A 22,797-nucleotide genomic window follows, 5' to 3' on the forward strand; every position below is an offset into this window, starting at 1 on the left:
CGGGGCTCCAGCGAGGAGGCGCCACCTAACGAAATACCGATTTGCGGACGTGCGGAACGAAAGTGAGGAAGCGTTACACGGACCGGTTAACGGCGTGACAGCAGAACTCCTTTTCGGATTGGCACTTGGAAAGGGAGGCCCATGTGGTGTGTTAATGAGCGGCCCAGAAACTTCAGCACTTTAGAAAGCTTTCTCCTGATAATTTCGGCGCTTGAATGTCAGTGTAGCCCGCTCTTCTAAGATGTTGTTGGAAGCGCTGGACGGCGAAGAAACGGTTGTCTTTACAACCGCTGCCGGTAAGCACTGGAAGAGGCCACAGGAAGGAAGCTAGCGAAGCTACAAATGTATATGCAGGGTGCTGCTTTATGCGTTAGCATGCAGCTAAAGAAGGGACAGCAAACACTAAGCTAATATCAGCTAATTTTAGAACTCGGAATAGTATTGTTGTTTCTCGGTTTATTTAGGCTGGTTGTATCCTGTGTTGTATAATATGCTTCCCAGTCATGGTCGCACTTGCTGCACTGATTTACAGGAGCTCTTCACATTAGCTGAACACTTGCTAGTTGGCAGCTCTTGATATTTAACCCACTTTCTCATCGCTCCGCATGTCATTCATCACCGGGGTGTTACATAATGTCTGGACACCTGTTGTATCTTCAGACAGTCTGACCTGTCTCGTTTTTAATGAGGGCAAAGACATCTTTAGTAGCTTTTTCATTTGAAATGACAGGGTGAAAGGCTCAACAAAACCAGAGCAAGACATACAATCCATGTTACCTGAATGGGTGGCCTTGACATGCAGGTAGTTTTGGGGCAATATGCAGAGTATTGTCAGTAATGACTGTTGCTAAACCCAAATACATATTGCTGGAGCAAAGACAGTCAATTTTGGTGCTCAGAATGAATAATAATAATGATAATGGTAATAAAAGTCAGCATGTCTTTCACAGTTTTAGTATTGCATCTTTCAATCTTTTTACACTGGTGCGCCTACATTTTACATTTAGGTGCACCCAATAATACTGTACATTTTGACCTGATTCTTAACACATCGTGGATGTTTTTGTCAACATGATTGAAGGTGGAGATGTTTTCCCTCATTTAAATCACAGCACGCCTAACAAGAAATGGCGATTTTCAGGCCCACCAGTACAGCTGATGTAAATGTTGAGTCGCACTTTACAGTCATGCAACTAAAATAGTTGTAATCTGGTGCCGTGTTTAAAGGCAAAGTATGATCATTTACAGGCATTCCTTTGAACCTTTTTTTTTTTTTTTTGCAGCCTCTGTGCAGGTCCAGGTGGAGCCTGTGGGGCGGTGGTTCGAGGCCTACTTCAAGAGGAGGAACAGGAGCACATCTGCCTCCTTCCAGGAGCTTGAGGAGGAAGAGGAGTCAGAAGAGGAGTCAGAAGATGAGGAGTTCCAGCTAGAGGAGTACCCCATGCTCCGGACACTTGACCCAAAAGACTGGAAGGTATCAGACGAAAATAGAAAATTATTTTACGCCCCCAAAAAAAGCTTCTTCTTCCATTTCAGAGCTGAATGTGATGCAGGAGATGCTCAGCAGACATCTGTGTGTTCATGTCAGCCTGAATTTTGGATTAGCTCAGGATTTATGATGAGTTACACTATGTTGATCGCTGTTGACAGCAGCTTCAGCTTTTCACCTAAATCTTCCTCCTGCTGTCTCGTCTCACAATTGTGACAACTATGACTGAAAAAACTAGTGCTGTTAACCCCTGCAGTGTCTAACAGAGGAGCTAAAACAAATGCTGTGCAATCAAGCCGCGCTCTCCATGAGGCGTTTGTTGCTTTGCATTAGTAGCAGACAAGCAGAAAAACAATAATAATTTTCCACCACAGATTGACCAGTTGCTCGTTGCCTCTTCATTGTTTTGATCTTTTTGTGGCTATAAAATAAAATGGTGACGATCGTTTTGTCTGACCAGTGATCAAAAAAAAACTCAAACATTTATTGACAACAAGATAAAACCCTTATGTTGTGGAGGCTGGAATGAGAAACTACTACTACTAACTACTGTACAGGTGGCTAAAATGTTGATTATTTTTCAGTCATTCAACTAAAGCATCACTCTTATTAGTTTTGGTTTTAGTAAAAAGTATGTAGGCTTCTTACCTCATAAGAAGTGTTCACAACTGTAGCTGAGATCTTATGCAGTGATGGTAGAAACTGACAGACTTCTGTAGTATTTGTGTTGAATCAAATACAGAGTCATAATCTATTTCTAACTACTTTAACAATCAATCTGTAGTTAACAGCCTTACACTCCTTACACACTGAGATGTTGTTAATGTGTGACACATGCAGCTCACATCAATTTGGATTTTAACTCATTGTTTGTGATATTTGATCAATTTATGTATTACTAGAAACTCTTCACTTACCTCTTACTTGTTTGTCAGAATCAAGATCACTATGCTGTCCTCGGCCTCATAAACTTGAGGTACAAAGCCACACAGAAACAGATCAAAGCTGCCCGTGAGTATTCTGCTTCCCCCTGCTCTCATGGATCCTTTCTGTAATTGTTGGAAAAGCATTTTTCCAATCACATTCTCTGCTGCGTCTCAACAGACAAAGCAATTGTGCTGAAGCACCATCCTGACAAGAGGAAAGCTGCAGGAGAGCAGATTGTTGAGGGAGACAACGACTACTTCACCTGTATAACTAAAGGTATGTGACTCTGCTTTTAAAGGTTATCAGCACCGAGGGTCCTGAACTCATACTCACTGTTGTCACTGTTTGAACTTCAGCTATAGAAATCCTGTCAGACCCGGTGAAGAGGAGAGCCTTTGACAGTGTAGATCCAACCTTCGACAATGCTGTGCCTTCAAAGGGCGAAGGCAAAGAAAACTTCTTTCAGGTGTTCGCTCCCGTCTTTGATAGAAATGCCAGATGGTCTTCCAAAAAGCACGTTCCCAAACTCGGCACCATGGAGTCCTCTTTCGAAGATGTTGATAATTTTTACTCTTTTTGGTGAGTTGTTTCCAAGAGATGTTGATTTGACTACGGAAAGATGCTGTGTTAAAACACAACTCAGGGAAGTGTTTTAACTTTTGTACCTTTTTAAATTTTTGTTAAAGGTACAACTTTGATTCATGGAGGGAATTCTCATACTTGGATGAAGAGGAAAAGGAAAAGGCTGAATGGTAAGCTCCCGTGTGTGAGTGCGTGTGTCAGCAGCTGGTTGTATTGAAACACAGAACAGGTGACAGGTCCACTGTGACTGAATCATCCCACTGACTTGTTTTAACTTTCCCTTGCAGTCGAGACGAGAGGAGATGGATTGAGAAGCAGAATCGAGCTTCCAGAGCTCAGAGGAAGAAGGAGGAGATGAACAGAATACGAACACTAGTCGGTAAGGTCTCAGCGCACACTGCAGGTCGAAGGAAACATATTGTGACAGAGCAAGTAAAAATATCACAAAGCTACATAGGCTATTGAATATTTTATAAAAAAATCTCCTCTGTGTCATGGTGCGTGGTCCAGGAGATCCGCTGAAAATGAGTGAGATTGACACCTTTTTCTCCTTTACTGCAGATACTGCCTACAGCTGCGACCCTAGAATAAAGAAGTTCAAAGAAGAAGAAAAAGCCAGGAAGGAGTCTGAGAAGAAGGCTAAAGCTGACGCCAAGAGGAAAGAGCAGGAGGAGAGGGAGAGAGTGAGTCTCATGTTAAACAAAACACTCTCCTGACGCACATGTGCATTAACCTTTTCAGCGTGTTTACCTTCCAGTATTAAGCTGATAGAGACTCAAATGTTGGAAATTTGTAGAGTTCTACTGTTATGACACTGAAAATGAAGACTGGAGAGATGAGTAGTCTTAGTTTCAGCTAAGCTTCAGTTTGTCAGCGTCCCCCTCAGTTATTGTGTTTTGAAATGTCACAAGTTGCTGAAGTGGTAATCCACTAATAGGAATGTTAGACTATCTCTCACTGTCTGTGAATTACCTGATTAGGCTTTAAATAATATGGCGGTTTCTAAAGAGCACACACAAACACAGATGCCTCAAAGTCAGCCTTTGCAGTTTGCTCCTGAAATGCTGTTGTCCCTTTGTTCACCAGCCAGTTTGCACTCTCTTCAACAGGCCCGGCAGGCGGAGCTGGAGGCGGCTCGGCTGCAGAAGGAGAAGGAGGAAGAGGAGGCCAAGCAGGCCGCCCAGCAGGCCAAGAAAGAGAAAGAGATCCAGAAGAAGGCCATCAAGAAGGAGAGGCAGAAACTCAGGACTACCTGCAAGGTTCATTCTCATTGAAGCGCTCTTTGACTTTGACTGGCATGTGTCACAGTCGTTTGGTTAATGCTGTTGTGTCTCCCTATCGGTCCTCACTCCACAGAACTGGAATTACTTTGCTGACGATGAAACTGACAGTGTGAAAATGATGGAGGAGGTGGAGAAGCTCTGTGATCGGCTGGAACTGACAAGGTAAGGTCAACAAGGTTCTCATTAGAAGAAATGTAATGCTTTTAGAACCGTTGTCTGTAGATCAGGACCCCCAGCACAACTTCAGTCTCAGATGATGTTAATAATTATAAGCTAAGATCATCTCAGCCTTGCTATGCAGGAGGCAGAGCCCTGAGATGTGAGTCAGTGTTTCATGGTCCTCGTGTGTTTCCAGTCTGCAGTCGCTGAATGAGATCCTGGCCTCGGGCTCGAAAGAGGACAGTAAGGCGGCCGTGGAGAAGCAGGTAAAAAGGCACTGCGTCTGCAAAGACCAACGGGAGACCCTTCATGTACCACCCGTGTGAAGTCCTTACAGGTGTACAAACATGTTGGCGTTCCTCCGCTCAGGTGCAGGAGGTGAACGCCCAGCTGCAGAGGGAGAGGGACGCTGAGGTCCAGGCGAGGCAGGCGGCCCGCAGTGCCGACCAGGCCAGCGGTGGGGGAGGAGGAGGAGGCGGGGGGAAGGGCTGGAACGAGGAGGACCTCCAGCTGCTCATCAAAGCTGTCAATCTATTCCCTGCTGGAACCAATGCCAGGTAGACACAATGTGTTCAGACATAGTATGGAGTGTAGGTCACCTGCATTCAGAGCCCAACTTGCTCTTATACACATAATAGACTTGCAGCTTTAAAATATGCTTCAGATAGAGTTTACAAGGCATTACACAGCCCGTGTAGACAGCTGAGACGACTTAAACTGTTCAGTCAGTCGGGTGTGACACAATTATAAAAGAATTGGCTGAAATGCCTCCCATGTTTATATGCTGTCAGCTAAGCCAACTAGAAATACATGTTAAGTTGGAGTCAGGAGAAATTCTCTTCTAAGAAAAGTGACCTCAGCCTTCGACTAAGGCTGAACTGATGGGGTTTTTTTTTGTTTTTTGTTTTTTTACTCGTGCAGCTGGAAGTTGGTTAAAGATGAATTTATTTACGTTTTCCCTTGCAGATGGGAAGTTATTGCCAACTACATGAACATACACTCCACCAGTGGCACGAAGAGAAACGCCAAAGACGTCATCAACAAAGCCAAGAACCTGCAGAGGCTAGGTGAGCTCCGTTTGAACGAAGTATGATTTACACAACCTGCTGCAGTCAACACACCTTCGCTTGGACAAAACGGGAACCAACATTCCCTTTATACAAGGGAAAACTAAGGAAAATTGAAATTGCCAAAAGTATTAAAAAAAACCTTAGTGCTTTCATAATTAGACAGAAATATCAATATAGTATCTTTAAACATTTCTCCACCACAACATACCATTTGCCATTCTGTTTCTGACTTTTTTTTAATCATCGATTTGTCATCTCAACAGATCCATTACAGAAAGATGAGATCAACAGAAAAGCCTTTGAGAAATTCAAGAAGGAACACTCTCAAGTACCGCCCACCATAGACAATGCTCAGCCCTCGGAGAGATTTGATGGTGAGTCTATCTGTGCAGCTGTTGAGTGTTTGTCAGTCTGAGTTAGTGGATGCAGACTGTTGATATAAAGCCTGTCCTCTATACCAGAATGAGAAATGGTGTCGCCAGACGTTTCTGCAGTGCGAACACGGTGCTGTGTAGATGCAGTTGCAATTTTTGTACCCCGATTTAAAATGTTTAACTTGGTGTGTTCTCATTGAGTTGTTATTTTGTGCATTGGAAGCAGGGAAACTTCTCAGGAAATTCATAGTGAGGGAACTGTTGGAACAAATGACAGATACTGTGTAACAATGGGCCACATTGACCTGCTGTGTCTTCTCTCAGCCTCTGGTAGTGAAGGTAACAGTGCTGCGTGGACCACCGAGGAACAGAAACTTCTGGAACAAGCCCTGAAGACTTACCCAGTGAGCACACCTGAGCGCTGGGAGAAGATCGCAGCTGCCGTCCCAGGACGGAGCAAGAAAGACTGTATGAAGAGATACAAGGTAAGACGATGCTCTGCTCCGCTCCTTTTCAGCATGGAAGGAATGTTACAATTGACAATGTATTTTGGTACAACTAGATTAAGTCATTCGCAGTCTAATAGAGGAGGCCATAGTCATGTTGTACTGAGGTGTCTCATATTTAGTCAATTTTTTGTCAGTCAGTGTAGGCTAAATATTAGAAACGTCTTTGTGTGTAATGTAGTACAACTCAACAGCACCACAATCTGCTTCCTCCCAACTACTTGTGGTGTCCTAACATATGTTTTCCTGTGTCTTTTACAGGAGCTGGTGGAGATGGTTAAAGCCAAGAAAGCTGCACAGGAACAGGTGGCGGCCAAAAGTAAAAAATGACAAGAACCACAAAGAATAGTATCTGTGTTATTTTAACATTATTGTGTTGGTCTTTATTTTATAATAAAAATTAAAGGAGGAAAAAATACTACAGACAAGACTTAAATACTCTGTTTGTTTATGAGCTGTACAGTTGAAGGGTTAATGTGTCCTCAGAGCAGGTCTGATCAGGTTCTCATCCAGAACATTCCACTTCGGATCTGGTTATAGTCTGGCAGCTGTTCAATTGGACCTGAGACAAAAAAAAACAATTGAAGTTACTGTCATTCAGAGTGTATTGTATGACTCTGAAAGGAAAACAGTTAATTATAGCATGGATTTTATTATTTTTTACTCTAGCCATTGTTTGATTATACTGTTTTCAAAGGTTTTGCTGGAAATGGTGATATCTTAGAAACTGTCTACCTACCATAATTGTGTAGGTTCTTGTGTTTACAGAGGGATTAGTAGCAATATTACAGTTCAATATGGAGAACAGTACCAGCTGGTTTCACAGCCTGGATCTCAGCTGTCATGTAAAGTGTAATCATACTTTGCCAGAGCTACAAATAGAGCTAAGCTTTGTTATCCTATGAATCCAATCTAAGCACCACACCATACATATAGTGGCATGCAAGGATCAACTGTCCCCTTGAACAATGGCTGCTTTTTCATGTTACATTAAGCTTCCTGGCCATGATCCAAGTCCAAATATTTACTCATGGTTACATTTTTATAACAAGCTATCTCTGCTTATTGCATGGTAGAAGAGCTCCAACAATTATGATAAATAAGGTATCAGTTAATTACATTATGCAACAAGAGACTTATTTAGATAGAGTGGCCTTTGATTTGACACCTGTGTTTAGGGATGCATGATAGTGTACTTTTGCGTATATCCAATATTTTCCTACTCATTTTGGCCAATTACCAGTGCCTCAAACAATACATGCACATATCATATCGACCTAATTCACTGAGTGTCATCTAAATGACCTATTATTTTGGCAGAAATTATAATTTTGACAGTTCCAAAATCTTATTGTAAAGCCTTTTTGGCTGATACGGATGAAGTGCAGCTATTATCCTGCATCCCTACCTGTATTATCATGCAGTGAGAAAGTATGCAAATCATATTTTCATATTCTTGCCTTAGAGCACAGGAGCCACTTTCAGAGACAGACAGTAATTGGACATTATGGCCAGGAGAGAATAATGCTGCTTTGAGATAAACAGACAAACTGAAGAAGAGCATCTTGTCCCTGAGACACCAGGTGGCCGTCTGGCCAAGTCTGATCGATGGCATGACATCAAAACTCAAATACAAACTATTTCTCAAGTGTTATGGCTTCACAAGCTCATGGACTGTCAGTTACTATATACAGTATCAGGTGGGTGTACATGTTGTGCTGAAACGTGTTACTCTAAATCCACCAAATGGAGGAACATACCAACTGCTGCGATGGCAGGAGCTTTGTTGAAGATATATTTGGCGCACACGTCCTTGATGGTCGTAGCATCAATAGCCTGTTTAAGAGCAGACAACATTATATTAGAGCTGCAATGATAAATCAATAATCTAATATTACTATTAAATTACTATTTTGATAATATATTAATACGTTTGAAAAACAACATTTTGGGAAAACAGTCCAAACTAGTTTCAGTTTATAAACTGAGTATCTCCTGGTTACATCTATGACAAACTGAATTTCTTTTGTTGTGGACAAAACAAGACATTTGAGGAAGTCATCTTGGGCTTTCTGAAACAAATAGTGTTACCATTTTTGTACTGAACAACTAATTGACTAATCTATAAAATAATCAAGAGATTTATCAAGAATGAAAATAATAGCTGCAACCTTACTTTACATCATCTTTTATCCTTGTTCCAATGACTCTGAAAAGTTTAACTGCAGCTAAGGTCCCTTAAAATTGCATATTTGTCATTGAAACAAGATGGTGGCAAGGGGCATAAAACGAATGGTCATTCTCAACAGTTAACCAGTGAGCCATCAGTTCAGGAGGGAGGGAAAGAAAGGGTGATATATCAGTGAGCTTTGAGTTGCTATTGATGCCTGCAGGTGCAGCAACAAGGTAATCAATACAGATTCAGCACTTTCCAGAAAGACACGTTCCATTTCACGTTCCTCCACGAGCTGTTTGAAGCTGTGTGAGGAACAACACTTGACAAGATCATAAGTTTATGATTAGGTATCAAAGATATAATCATATTTAGGATAGTGACATAACACACCACGGCTGACTTCTTGAATTCCACTAAAAAGTATTTAAAAACACTATATGTGGGAGGCCCTGTTCATTCCTGGTGGATGAGACTTGACTGTATCGACTCACATCAATTCTAGCCTCCAGCTCATGCAGAGGGATCCTGCGACTGTAGCACAGCATCTGTCTGCCGATGTCCTCGCAGATAGGGGTGGATCCTGGAGACAACAGATAAACAAGCTGACGTCAGTAAGAGGTCTTGCGTTGGGCTTCTGTGATCATCGGTGACGCAGCCTGACTTGACGCAGCCCGATGTGACGCGGACTTACCATCCAGATGTAGGAGCATGTTGGTCTTGAGCAGATTTTTGGCCCGTGCCACCTCGCTCTCCGTCACACTCGTACAAAGAGACATCCTAGCAGGGTGTACAAGACAAGGTTTTATATTCAGACCTGTGAGTTGATTTCTACAGTATATCTGATCTGTCCACTTTGTATGTGCTCATACTCACCATTCCATCTGAGTGAAGTGCATCATGTCATTGATGGTGCCGGGCTCACACACCATGTAGAGCCCCCACAGGCCTGTGTCTGTGTAGCAGGTGTTGAAGGACTGGAAGCTGTGGCACAGGTTGCCCTGACAGGCCATCTGAGCCAGTTTACTGGACAGATTCTGTGGACACAGTCCAACAGGAGGGGTTATGCACTTCATTACCACTAACAGACTGCCGTGTGGGCTGTGATAGTTCCCTGGTGCAGCTTGGTGTGAGAAATCTAAACTGACTTTGAGGTTTCAGCAGTACTCACCACACCTCCGCCAAAGGAGCGGTCCCAGTTTCCAATGAGAGTGTTGGCCACCATGAGGGGGATGGTGTCAGGGTGTGACCATCCAACCGCCTCCACTGCAATGGCAATATGAGCCAGAGGCATCTTGTCATCACGTACACGGATCTAAAGAGACAACAAGACAGACTCAGTGGTGTCACTTCTCCACTGTCTATAATTAAAACTTTACTATTCTAAGATAAATTCTCTTTGGAAAAAAACAGTTGTCAGTTAATGGGGCTCTTGTGTAACAATTTACATGTAATGAATATATATTTTTTTTATTGTTTCGCAGCTTGTAGTTGATTAAAAATAAACATTTTCTGTGTTTCTTTGTCAATTATGATAGTAAATGAGCAGTCTTTGGGTTTGGACACACGAAGCAAGTGAATGACTTGTAGTTTAGGCTACGGAAGATTACGATGAACACTTTTCACAATTTTATGACATTGTATAGACTAAACGATAAAACTTTCAACTTTCCTGTTTCAAGTTCATCTGGGGACAGTCTGCATGACAAAAATGTAACTAAAAGACAATCACAATGTGAAGTATAAGCCTTCAACCTTACCTCACTTCCTGTGAAGTGGCATGGAGGAAGTTCTGGAGCGTCACCCTTATATCTGCCAGGAAGTTTTCCAAAGTGGTACTTGGCCAAATCGATAAGCTCATCGTGAGAAACTCCTGATCAGAAACACATGACACAATGTCAGAACAACCTCAATATTTCACTTTGACACACTTACTTTAGCCTTTAATTACTATTTCAGTTATTAAAAGCAGCTAACACATCAACTGAGATAAACCAAACAAGAGAGGATAAGTTGTTCTGACCTCCAGCAGCAGCCAGCACTATTCTGGGGCCTTTGTAGTGAGTAGTGATGTACTCCACCAGGTCACCTCTGTTGATGGTCCTGCAATTAAACACGACTGACTTTAAAGAATGAAAGAAAAGAGTATTTCTAAAATATGCCTAGATAAACCAGAGCTATGTGGGACTACTGCATCACACTGTAATCAGGTATTTCAGAAGCACAGTATACAGAGTCACGGTCTTACTTGATGTTCTCAGTGGGCCCCAGGATGGTCCGGCCCAAAGCAGTGGACTGATACGCAGTAGCATGCAGGTAATCAAAGACCACCTCCTGCAGATTCGTCTCCACTTCCTGCATCTCTCTGAGGATCACCCCTCGCTCCCTCTCGATCTCTGCCTCACCCAGCGTGCTGTTCTGGATGATGTCAGCCAGGATCTCCACAGCTTGGGAAGAAGAAACAAAGAGTTATTAGCATGTATAAAATCATGAACCTTTTTCATTTTACAAACCAGTTTCCACACTACCCTAAACATCAAGTTCAAGTTCTTTTCAGGCCAAATTCCATCAAATTCAAGTAATCTGAGACATTATGGTTATAAATGTAGTTATATACAAAACAACACCAACTCCAATAACATGCATTAATTGACTTTAGATGACATTAAGTGAAGCCTTTTTATGATTTTTTCCCAGGACATGCATTCAGACCTTCACGAAACCGTATCACTCAGCTCTTCTGCCCTCGTGTATCATACCTCGTGGGAGATCTTTAGAGAAAGCTTTGGCATAATACACAGTTTGCTCTCTGGATGTGTAGGCGTTCAGATGAGCGCCCATGTTCTCGATCTCCAACTCCAGATCCAGCTGGGAACGCTTCCTGGTGCCCTGTCACACACACATGCACACAGACACACACTCAGGTGAATGAGCCTGGGAATATTTCTTTTGCATTGTTGAAGACAAGAGAAAAATCATATTGTTTCTTTTAATAAATATTACATTTATTAAATTATTTTTGCATGATACAACCCTGACGAATTCTTCGTTTTGCAAACATTATAACTGTCCTTGTAAAAATTAGCAACATTAGGAGACAAACCAGTGAGTCCAGTTAGCCAAAGTTAAGCTTTACAGCCCCATCACCATCTTACCTTAAAGGCCATATGTTCCAAAAAATGTGCTGTGCCATTATTTCTCTCGTTCTCGTAGCGACTCCCAGCATCTATCCACAGGCCCACCTAGAAGTAGGCAGTAATAACAATACAGTTATTAACATCCTCTCACTCTGCTGCCAGTGTGCTATTGTAGAGCTCCTGACAAATATGGTAACTGAAACTTCTGTGGTGATGGTACTAAACTGTTTTTTCAAACATCCAGATAAACCTTTTGTACTTACTTTCTTACTTACTACATACTTACTTTTGAACTCGTAGCCTTGATATAATATGACTATTGAAATCATAAATCATGAATACAAACGAAAGAAGAATCACCACCTGGAGATCCAATTATTCTGTACAACCTCCAACAGATGATAACAATATTTCACATTGCAGAACTTCTGTCAGAGGAAATGTATTCTATTTATTTTCTACAGTGTGACAATAACCCCCAAATTGATTTTCTTATATTCCTGTAGGCTGAATTATTATTGTATATACTTCACCGTGGCCAGGGAAACAAACAGCAAGTGTGTGTAAGTGTGTGTGTGTGTGTGTGTGTGTGTGTGTGTGTGTGTGTGTGTGTGTGTGTTTGTGTGTTAGGGGGATAATTTCAGACTTACTGTGCAGGTAGTAAGCCCAGCGTCCTCTGAAGCCACCCTCAGTCCGTTTTCTAAAGTGGTCACCTTGGTCTCTGGGACATTCAGAGCCACCTGCTGAGCAGCCTGAGTGGCCAAGAGTCTGTGCTGTCCTGCTGTGAACTGTAGGTGGAGGACGCACAGGAACTAACGGTCAGTCATGATGATACTACACTTTTAGCACAGTGACGTAACCTGTCAGAGATGATGAATTTAACTAACCTACGTCGTCGACAGTTTTACCTAATAACACGGAGTAAACTTCAACATTACTTTAATATTGGAGCAGCCGAGTTTGTCTCAGGTTTTAGCTAACTTTACTGTTAGCAAACAGTGAGCCTGGCGGATCATACAGAGGCTTCCCCACGTCAGACTGTAAACTGAGAACTGTCAAGAGACTTTAAAAAGACAAACATGTCGAAAAAATGTCTTTAAATACATTCGTCTTACCCGGCTTAAAGAATTTGTCTTCAGTAAATGTCTTTGTAGGAGAAATCTCCCAGCAAGTGTGAGACGCTGTACGGACGCCGCCATGTTGTTTATCTGTCACACAGCGCATGTGCCGTTTTCACTGACGCAATCAGCACGCAACTTCCGCCGGGGATTGCGAAAATATGATTCAAAAAATAAAAAGCCCAGAGGACTTTTTTTAGCATTAGGTAAAAACACTACCATTGAGCTCCACTTATCATATTCATCGATTAGTTGTTAACTATCAGATTTGAGTATTTTTTTTTTTATGAAAAAAACTCTTTGATTTTAGCTCCTCAAATGTAAACATTTTATGGTTTCTTTACTCCTCTGTGACAGTTAACTCAACATCTTTGGGTTGCGAAAAAAAAGACATTTGGCAGCTATCTTGCGCTGGAAGTGATTGATTAACATTTTCAATTATTTACTGACATCTGGTGGACCAAACAACAAATCAGTTACTCCAGAAAATAAGAGTCATATTAATCAATAATGAAAAAAGGTGTTTATCGCAGCACTGCAATATCAGCAAAAATGATAATGCCAAAGAAACCAGAAATAATGTAGTCTCAGTTACTGTCAATTCAAAATAAAAAAATGTATTGAAAAGTCTTTTTGATGGTATTAAATAGTCTTTTTTGATCTTATGTGAATACAATAAATATGTGAATGAGATTGAACGAGTGAAAATATATGAATCAGTAAATGAATTAATAAATAAATACATGAATAAATACTCCCCTCACATTATATTTAATGTATGATTTAATTTGTGATTTTTTTCGTTTATGATGGGAATTAGACATTGACTTAAAAAATATTAATATGTTTAATGATTTAAGAATTCTATTGTGTAATTATATATGAATCCATTTATTTAAGTATTTAATTATATAATTAATCATGTATCTAAACATTTAGTTTTCGGCATAGTAACTTTTTTAACGCCTTCGCTACTTCTGTAGTTTGTCATTACCTTTATTTTGAAAGGGCCTGACAGTTGGAGGCCGGAACTGTGGCTTTAACCTAGCGCGAATTTTCTTCCGAGGGTCTCAAGTTGGTCCAGTGACTGACACCTCTACACGGCAGTTTTTACAGTCACTGGAAAAGCCATGCAGCGCTAAAATACCATTCCATGAGGATCAGAGAGTCGGCTGCTGTGTCACATAATTGAAGGTATTTCTCTTTTAATACAGAGACTTTTCATTCTCTGCCAGCTTTAATATCAACTCCAGCGGTATTGTTAGCTGCTAATTGTGTGGAGTTAGCTGTTGTCGCTAATGACTGGCTCATAACTTTAGCTGATGCTTTGAAACGTCAGTGAACAGCCATTATCTTTGGTGTGTCTCCAGTCAAGAAATGGCGGACGGTGGAGAGCTAATGGACGGCGACCTGGAAGATGGAGAGATCTCCGGGTCCGGCTCGGATACCGAGATGGGAACCGCTGCAGCAGCACTAACTCGACCCCAGGTTCCTCCAGCTTTTAGCGGCCAGTCCTTCCAAAACAGAGCCGCTGCCCAGCCCCCCGCCGCCGCCTACCGCAGCGCTGGTAGGACGGTGGAGTCCAGTGACAGTGACCCGGACTCGTCGGACGAGGAGGCGGCTGTGTGGCGCAAGAAGCGCCAAAAAGTGTCAAACGCTCCTCAGCCGCCTGCCTTCACCACCCAGCCGGGGCCGACCCGCATGCCCGCCCCCGGTGCACTGGGAAGCCGCAAGGTGAACAACATCTGGGGCTCTGTGGTCCAGGAGCAGTGCCAGGATGCCGTGGCTGCAGAGCTTGGCATATTTGGCATGGAGGGTGAAATCAGCATGTCCAGCAGGAACGTGGAGACTTACAACTATGTCCTGGCACGTAAGATAATGGAGAAGGAGAGGGAGCTGGAGAGGCAGGATAATGAAGGAGAAGTGAATATGTTGGACACCCAGCTGGAGGAGTACATGAAGAGCAAGGATGCAGGGGAGAGGGCAGGAGGGGATGCCAAGAGGAAGAGGTCAGCTAAAGAGAGACTGGGCCCCAGGGCGGAGATGGACATCAAGGGCAGGTATGAGATCACAGAGGACGACCCGGAGGATAAGGTGGCGGATGAGATCGCGCACAGGCTGCAGGAGCCCAAAGCAGACCTGATAGAGCGCGTTGTTAAAGTCATCGGGAAGAAGAAAGCCATAGAGCTGCTCGGCGAGACCGCCACGCTGGAGGAAAGCGGCGGCGTGTACACCATGGACGGCAGCAGGCGACGAACACCCGGCGGGGTGTACCTCAACCTGCTGAAGAACACACCCAGCATCAGCAGGAACCAGTGCAAGAAGATTTTCCTCGAGGAGCAACAGAAGGAGAACAAGAGCAAGAAAGCCGCCCAGAAGAGGAGGCGGCACGTGGTGGCCAAGAAGATGAAGCAGGCCATCGGCACGCTGAACCTGCACGAGCACGACGACGTCTCCAGGGAGACTTTCGCCAGCGACACCAACGAGGCCTTGGAGTCGCTGGAGGAGGCTGCAGAGGAGGAAGAGGAGGGTCAGGAGGAAGCTGCGGTGGGCATTGAGGAGACACCAGTGGTCTACAACTCTGCAGACCTGGAGGTCTTCTGAGGGCTCTCCGCTGTTTGAACTCTGGGATGTTTAACCAGGATCGGACGTTTTGTATTGAAAGATGAATCACTTAAAACACTGTATGAGTAGTCTCTGCCGAGTACAGAATCAAACCTGAGTGTCCTCTTTCTGTTGTTGTTTTTTTTTTTTTTTTTAGCAATTAAAGGAGATCTTATGTTGACTGAAATAATGTTGAAAACGTGCTCAAGTTCTCGCAGTTCATTGGAGTAAAAGTGAAGCACTCTTGTTGATTTTCAAACCTAGTAACTTTCTTTGTCATAACTTTCGTCGTGAGATAACAAGGTCTTGATTTGTTGAGTTGATTTTTTGTGACTGTGTCTGGAATATCAATAAAGGTGACTCGGGTAAACTGACTTAAACAGTAACTGGTTTGCACAGTGTGCTTCAGTGCTGCACACTGTAAGAGAATAGTCATCGCTGGTGTATTTTAGCGTTGTGAGAACAGATTCAGTTCCTGATATCCAAGCAGTTTCAGTAGGTCTGGATTGTTCGGCTCCTGGAGTATCAGGTTTTTTTTTACACAGTAGATGGGCCTCAAGAGCGGAAAACTTAAAGCTACCGTAGAGCAGAAGTTTGTCCACCAGATGGCGGAATCATTATTGTCACAGAAATGAGTGATCCCATCCCAAGTAAAAGGGTACAAATAGGAGTTTTAGGGAAAACTATACCAAAGGACGCATGTGATGGACAATGCTATTTCCAATATTTACTGTAATCTGAAAAAATAAATACTGACCCTGGAGTTAGGGTTAGAAGTAAGAAAGATAATAAACCCACATAAGAAATACAGAAAAAGCAATAAATAAAGTTCAGGACTGAGTCAATTAAATATTGTCTATAGATAGCAGCAGGTACAGTTGTATGGCTTTGACTGATCATATAATAGAAAGCAGCACAGTTCAGCATCAGGGGCAGCAGACTGTGTGCTGGTAATGGAAAAACATATCAGGAAAAAACGTCTGTTGCTCTGCATTAAAGGAACAGGTCACCCCAAAATGAAAATGCACTCACTATCTCCTCACTTCCCATGCTGACGGAAAGTCGGGTGAATTTTTATAGTCCAAACATTTTCTGGCGCTTCAAAGCAAACCAGCGCTGCACCTTAACAACTGAAGTAGATGGGGACTTGTTGAGTGAATTTTCATTTCTGGGTGAGCTTATCCTTTAACCACACGCCAAAGAAATCGTTTTTAGAGGAGTAACCGGTGCACCGATCCAGCTGCAGTTAAATTCACTTTTTTAGAATATCTTTTGGCCTTTTTTATTGACTGTTTGAACCTTTTCAGGTTTCCAGGTTCAAAACTGGTGTACTGGATACCTTATTTCCCTCTACAGCTTGTTTATTCAGTTATGGGGAAAAAAATACTCCTGATCTTGTATTATTACCTCATAAATGTTGTAGATATAAAAATGCTGAGTTTACATTTCTTCTTCAGAACTACATAGCGCCCCTTTAACACCAACCAGAGATGAGTATTATTTTGAAGGCAGACTGGTGGTGATGAGGTCTCTCACCACTCACACACTGTAGACAGCAGGAGACTCTCCTCCCACCCCTGTCCACAACTCACATTTGTATTGATCAAATCTATCAACTCCTAAAAGAGTACCTGTCTTACCAATCGGCTGTGGTAAACCTTCGGCAATAAATCTGCTTTTAAGGCATGCATGTGCCAGGCACAACAAGAGGGTGGCAGCAGAGGCCTGAAGACGACGGAGCTACTTCACAGCACGTGACTGTCGTGTTCTCTGAGAAAGCATCTAGTCAAATGTGGGATTGACTTTTTTGTCCTTGAGGGTGTACTAAAACGTGTCCAGTGTTTCATTTAGAGAGGTCTGAAGTCTGGAAAAAAACCTGCGTTTTGTCGGGGAAACGTGTTCATGTTCAATCCACCAAGAAGTAGAAATGGCTCATAATCCGTCCTGCATCAGAAAGAATGGTTCAGTGCCCTTCATTTAGCTGGCCCGTTACTTCCAAATAATTTCCCCCAAACTTGCTGCATAATTCACCACGAGTGATAGAGAAAATGAATGGTGTCATTGTTAGTGAGCTGAGCGAGTCATGCGGAGTTCAAAAGCAGCCTCGAATCTCTGAACAGAAGAACTGCTCCACTGGAGTAAATATTTTCATTCAACTTCCATATTTAAATTATATTTTCGAACCTTTATTCTTCTTTTACAGTTTGTTGAAATCGTTTGCATGTGTTTGTCGTGGCTTAGCATTTAATTGTAATCAAATCATTGTAAAGGTTCCAGCTGAACACTGTCTCCATCTTATTGATAATCAGGTGTCTCGTAATAAAACTTATGAACAAATACATTTTAAAAATCTCGGTGTTATTTAAAGCTGCATCACTGACATATTTTTTGGACACCGACACACCAGTAGACCAGCGTCGGAGCTGTCAGCGAGCGTCTGTGGCCCTTCGTGTTGCGCTGTGTCTCACACCATTGACACTTGTCTGCCGGTGTCAGAGCCTTTTCGGACTGACTGAACATGTGGAATGAGTAGCAAAGCCTGTCCGTGAGAGAAATCACTCAGATTGGCCGTTCATCGAAACAAATCAGTGTTCAAAAAGAGAAAAACACAAAGAGAGGGGGAAGCCCCTCGAGCCTGTTGCTATAGCATCCATGATTTCCTCCATATAGTGCGGTTTCTCCTCATTTTCACTTACGCCTCTTCGCCGTTGCCATTTGCATGTGCAACTATTCACTGGACGTCACCACAATAATAAGTGACTACGTTAGAGGGAGCGGTGTCACAAAAGCGCTGCTTTATCAAATAATGATCTACCTGTTTCCTTTTTTAAATAACAAATTCAGACAGCTGCTGCCTGGCCGAGACACAGACTGCTTCATCGCCACTAGTTCTTTTGATGTTGGTGTGGTGTGTCGGGGGCCCTCGGGGGGGCCGAGGAACAACTTCAAACGGTAAACAAAACTCACTCCGGCGCTCTCGGGGAACAAACCTGCGTTTCACTGCGTTTTACACCTCAGCACTGAACCTTCAGCAGCGTGAAAATACACATGATACTGAATAGGCGAGGAGCCGACAACCAACGATGATGGAATCCTCAAAGACGGACAGACAAAGACGTGTGACCACAATACAAAGACTCATTATCAGAAAATAGGTAAGGCTGGAAAATATAGGACCAAACCATCCATTGAACTGAAGAGAACACTTTTCACCAAACTAATCCACAGATTTTTATATGAGCATATACTAAGACCGTCCTCTAATTCATATCTGTGATAAAAAACTGTCCAGTCAATAAATAAATATATATTCTCTGGCAAAAGCGAAGGGCTCACACTGCTCATATGGATATGGTGTTAAATAATCTAAATGTAACAGGGACAAATAACATGAGACAAGAGGAATAAGAGCTATCAGGACCGTGTTGTGCAGGTTGAACCCTTTGGAGAGCATCAAAGATATAACAGCGTACAACCTGAAACAACACACCTGGCATATTGTCACCTTATTCAGTTGTTAAGGCTAATGTGTTCGCGTACGGTAGTCCATTAATGCATCGAAAAGACATGCAGCAGCATCAGCATTCTTTGGAGTGTTTGTGTTTCTGGTGACCTCAGAGAAGAACAAACTTTTTCTCTCTTCACCAGCCAGTCGCCCGTCTTGTCTTTCTTTTCCTTGGCGCTGGGCAGCTGTTTCATCACAGATGTTTTGTTAGTTTGTCTGTTTTTTTTTTTCTGATATGAAAGTGAACTGAACAGGTAATAGAGACCAAACGAATGAGCTCGAACAGGCTCAAATGATACATCGAGCCGAGTGGAACTGAAGACTCAGGTGATTATCCTGTCAGACAAACATGCGTGATCCCTCGTCTTAATTGCTTAGCGCAGCTTTAAAGTCCCACATACATCTGAGACAGTAAACTGCGTTCAGACTGTTCAATATTTATTCTACAAATCTGAGATTTTTACTTTTATTTTTATTTTTTACTTGGCTAAACCTCCGTGAAACAGATGCCCCCCCACTGCCAAAGCAGCTGCATCTGAATCAAAGTAGCAGCATAGTCGCCCCACACAGCTCCGGGGGAGAGTGAAAGCCTTTAATGGTGGCGGTGGATTTGTCAGCTGAAGCGCCTTGGAAAATGATCATTATCTCCGCTCATGGCTGCCACATGAAAGGCCCCGCTGGTTGCAGAAACATGTTTGATAATCCCACCACTTATGGCTGTTTTCATATTTGCTGGCGGATATGTCCCCACTGATAAGCTGTCAGTGTGTACATCGTGATTCCGCGCGGCAATTAGGCGAGCTGATTAGGGTTTATCAGCTTCCTGCTACTGGGTTTTCACTGTCAGTTCACTTGGTCGTGAGCATTCGTTGCAACAGAAGACGTGCGTATTGTTTGCGTTAATGGTAAAGGCGATGAAAGCGGGGCTATCAAATCAAAGAAGTGTGTGTGCGAGTCGCAGGAGGTGACTGATGTTCCTGCCTTGTCTTATTCATGTGGAACTGTTGCGCGCAGTCTCCGGTCTCAGGACCTCTGTATCTGTCACCTGGCAACGAACTTGTTGCCTGGATACAACACGCGGTTTCTTATTTCCATTGGATCAAACAGGACCGGGGTTGAAAGACTGGTATCTTTGGACAGGGGAGGTGCTGCGTGATGTCAGCACTCTGAAAGCTTGTCAACAAATATCGCTCCAGCAAATCAATTGCTGTCTGTGTGAGTGTGTGTGTGTGTGTGTGTTTTGTGCAGGGGATTAGCATTACTTTGACAGACAGACACCACGTCTCTTTGAGCATCTGCCTTTTGAGATGTGTCCACAATCATCGAGCTGTGTCATGGATGAACGGCTCACCGCTGGCATGTCACAAATAAGGAATTCGGAGGAAGCTGCTCAAAGACTTTTTTTTCTCTCTCTCTCTCTCTCTCTCCATCCTTTAATGATCACACAAACAGAAGCAAATCTGCAATCTAAGTTTATCGACGCACCCCCGCTGACCCGTCTGAGCTAATCTTGGAGACGGTGACAGAGAGGCAAGAACGCAACCACCACAATTAGATGATGAATCGACGCTCCGGCAGAGGGGTTTGCAATATCCAGCATGCCTCTCCCTCAAGTGACCAGGAGTACAGCGGTAAAAGAGAGTTAGATAACATAATCGGACGACTGTTGAGAGCAGGCGGTGACTCATCGCACTCACCTAAACAAAGGTGACCCAGTTGGGAGGAGAACAGAGACGGCGCAGCCCGTTCATAAAGTGTGTCAGCTCAGGGATGATGTCACTTCAGTCCAAAGACCCTCCACGTTCTGCTCGTTGTCAATTAGCAGCATTCTGCACGTGGCTCGTGCACAACTTCTCAAAGTTTTCCATCAGCCGCAGGGTTCGCTCAGGCGCTTGTCAGCGCCTCTTAGTGTGAATGGAAACAGGGACCAAGGGAAGCAGGAGGCAGTCACCTGAATCGTTGTTCTGCAAAGGTTTTAAACTGAGAACTGAAACCATCCTGTGCTCATGTCTTGAAGAACTGACCCAAAGCAAACCCAACTGATGATGCCATTATGGATGGTTTTCAATAGCCGGGTCCAATTTGGATCCAGTTCAAGTAAGATTTGTTAAGCTTCCCAGCCAGTGAGTCACTCTTTTATTGAATCTGTAATTTACAATGTCTCTATGGAATGTCGTTCCTAGTGAGGAAAATGGTGACATTTTGCTAAGTGACCCGTTTTTCATTTTCATTTTAAATTTGACACAGAAAATTACAAATCAGTAAATTACCAGGACAGTTGCTGAAATATTACTCATACTCAGAAGTAAAACTACTCGTATTGAAATAATACTTAAGTAAAAGAGCTAAATTATTCTTCTCAAATGCTACTCAGCGTATTAGTTACTTCTTTTTAACCGCTGCTGTTTAATCCTGTTTGAATGCACAAAAGATCAACTTTAAAAAAACAAACAAAAATGATCATTTATCGATCTTGTAACCATGTTAATGGCAGGCATTCAAATCAAAAAGGTGTTTCTTGTTTCTCCAAACCTTCAGTTTAAACTCCTAAATCCTGTGCTGTTCTGCTCGGTGGTTACCTCTCCAAACCTGCTGAGTTGTGTTTTTTATGTCTGTATATCAGGGTTTTACATACTTACTGTAGTGACTTATATAACTGACTTGAAGAAATGACTTAATCCCTGGACTTTCCTTTTGCCAAAATGCCAGATAGTTACTGTGCTATCGGATGCACCAGCAGACGAAGACACAAGCCTAGGCCAATTTTTCTACCAAATCCTGTCAGAAAAAGAAACCCCAGAGACGAAATGTGAAAGTAACAACCACATTTACATGCAAACTCTGAAAACTTTCATCCGTCGTCAGAGTTTCCGGAAACAGGCTTGATTTGTCCGAAACTTTTACGGAGCTGTTTTTTTTTTCATGAAACAGACAATCCAACATTCACACTGTTCTGGGTCAGCCATGTGGAGGTGAGAAAGTAGCTTCGGTCTGAACTTCTTTCTCAAGTCTGGACCAACGTGTCAGACTGACACACCTCTGAACGAGAGCATCACCACCAGGGTGGTTGTACACTGAAGTAAAAAAAAAGAAATGTTTCCATAGAAATGCTTTGTGTCATTGCGTTTGTTGTTGGTCCGCGTATATGAGACAAATGAATTTTTTTTTTTTTAAATATTCCTCTCTTGCATTGTAGTGATGCAGCAGCCTGAACGACATGACACTCTCGGCAAACGAAGCATGAAATTGATCATAGCCTGACAAGAAATCCACACATTCATTTAAAATTAAGTGCTATCCTTTCAAACCAGGCATGAAATTAATCATAGTGGCCAGAAATAAAGGAAAGAGGGAAGCAATAATGTAAAATTGATGGCTTCCTCGCTGAAAATAGAAGCACTGGAGCTGAAATAATGATAGACCTCCAGAAAAACAAAAGCAATAAGTACAAGTCCTTCTTCATTTTCTGACAATATCACAAAACCAGGTTAGAAATAATTTAGGTGGTTAATATTAGGGGGATTATGTTGCACGTCCACACACACAAAAAAAAAATGAGTGGAAGTTTAAGTGATATATTTCTACTTACAGTAAAGAGTGGAGGGGAAATTGACTTAATGACAGCATAGCAAACATGTTTTTGGATACCAACCGAAAAAAAAATCAATATTTTTGTATTTTAAACTCATTGTATTGGTTTTACTCCCCACAACTTTAATGTTGGAATGACTCTGGGCTCTCATCAACAATTCATCAACCTCAGTTCTGACTGCAGCAGGCAGCTGATATATTCCTTAAGATCCATGCCATTTTACCTGAGAAATTAGCACAAATTTCAAAAAAGTGAGAAAAAAAAATCCTGGATCTGTC

General features: G+C 42.6%; 3 protein-coding genes across 4 annotated transcripts; 2 read left to right on the forward strand and 1 right to left on the reverse strand.

The window, feature by feature from the left end:
- Positions 1-27: 27 nt before the first annotated feature.
- Positions 28-6,820, forward strand: dnajc2 (DnaJ (Hsp40) homolog, subfamily C, member 2). 2 transcript variants are annotated; one of them, XM_037122460.1, is made up of 16 exons: positions 28-296; positions 1,284-1,474; positions 2,425-2,500; positions 2,594-2,692; positions 2,773-2,995; positions 3,103-3,168; positions 3,286-3,377; positions 3,560-3,681; positions 4,108-4,257; positions 4,355-4,443; positions 4,637-4,706; positions 4,810-4,997; positions 5,407-5,507; positions 5,774-5,884; positions 6,209-6,369; positions 6,652-6,720. In XM_037122460.1, the coding sequence occupies exons 1-16, from the start codon at positions 242-244 to the stop codon at positions 6,718-6,720; spliced, it is 1,863 nt and encodes a 620-aa protein (XP_036978355.1). In that variant the 5' UTR covers positions 28-241. The 2 variants fall into 2 exon arrangements, with proteins under 2 accessions (XP_036978355.1, XP_036978354.1); XM_037122459.1 differs by lacking the exon at positions 28-296 and having other exon boundaries at positions 6,652-6,820.
- Positions 6,737-12,971, reverse strand: pmpcb (peptidase, mitochondrial processing subunit beta). Its single transcript, XM_037122463.1, has 13 exons — positions 12,816-12,971; positions 12,351-12,488; positions 11,719-11,805; positions 11,323-11,452; positions 10,812-11,010; positions 10,587-10,666; positions 10,324-10,436; positions 9,735-9,878; positions 9,440-9,600; positions 9,258-9,343; positions 9,058-9,146; positions 8,151-8,226; positions 6,737-6,952 (listed from the first exon to the last, which is right to left on the reverse strand). The coding sequence occupies exons 1-13, from the start codon at positions 12,897-12,899 to the stop codon at positions 6,888-6,890; spliced, it is 1,452 nt and encodes a 483-aa protein (XP_036978358.1). The 5' UTR covers positions 12,900-12,971; the 3' UTR covers positions 6,737-6,887.
- An 879-nt stretch (positions 12,972-13,850) lies between these two features.
- On the forward strand, positions 13,851-17,034 carry phax (phosphorylated adaptor for RNA export). Its single transcript, XM_037122465.1, has 2 exons — positions 13,851-14,012; positions 14,189-17,034. Exon 2 carries the CDS (start codon positions 14,196-14,198, stop codon positions 15,420-15,422), a length of 1,227 nt encoding a protein of 408 aa, XP_036978360.1. The 5' UTR covers positions 13,851-14,012; positions 14,189-14,195; the 3' UTR covers positions 15,423-17,034.
- Positions 17,035-22,797: the final 5,763 nt, after the last annotated feature.

The sequence above is a fragment of the Acanthopagrus latus genome, chromosome 14 (assembly GCF_904848185.1).
Source record: "Acanthopagrus latus isolate v.2019 chromosome 14, fAcaLat1.1, whole genome shotgun sequence".
Lineage (NCBI taxonomy): Eukaryota > Metazoa > Chordata > Actinopteri > Spariformes > Sparidae > Acanthopagrus > Acanthopagrus latus.

Coding starts and splice junctions, on each gene's coding strand:
- dnajc2 (XM_037122460.1), top strand. CDS start 242: ATGTTGTTGGAAGCGCTGGACGGCGAAGAAACGGTTGTCTTTACAACC. Junction 2,693..2,772: donor CTTCACCTGTATAACTAAAG/GTATGTGACTCT, acceptor TTTGAACTTCAG/CTATAGAAATCCTGTCAGAC. Junction 4,998..5,406: donor CCTGCTGGAACCAATGCCAG/GTAGACACAATG, acceptor TTTCCCTTGCAG/ATGGGAAGTTATTGCCAACT.
- pmpcb (XM_037122463.1), bottom strand. CDS start 12,899: ATGGCGGCGTCCGTACAGCGTCTCACACTTGCTGGGAGATTTCTCCTA. Junction 9,344..9,439: donor CACTTCACTCAGATGGAATG/GTGAGTATGAGC, acceptor ACACCCTGCTAG/GATGTCTCTTTGTACGAGTG. Junction 9,147..9,257: donor CATGCTCCTACATCTGGATG/GTAAGTCCGCGT, acceptor TGTTGTCTCCAG/GATCCACCCCTATCTGCGAG.
- phax (XM_037122465.1), top strand. CDS start 14,196: ATGGCGGACGGTGGAGAGCTAATGGACGGCGACCTGGAAGATGGAGAG.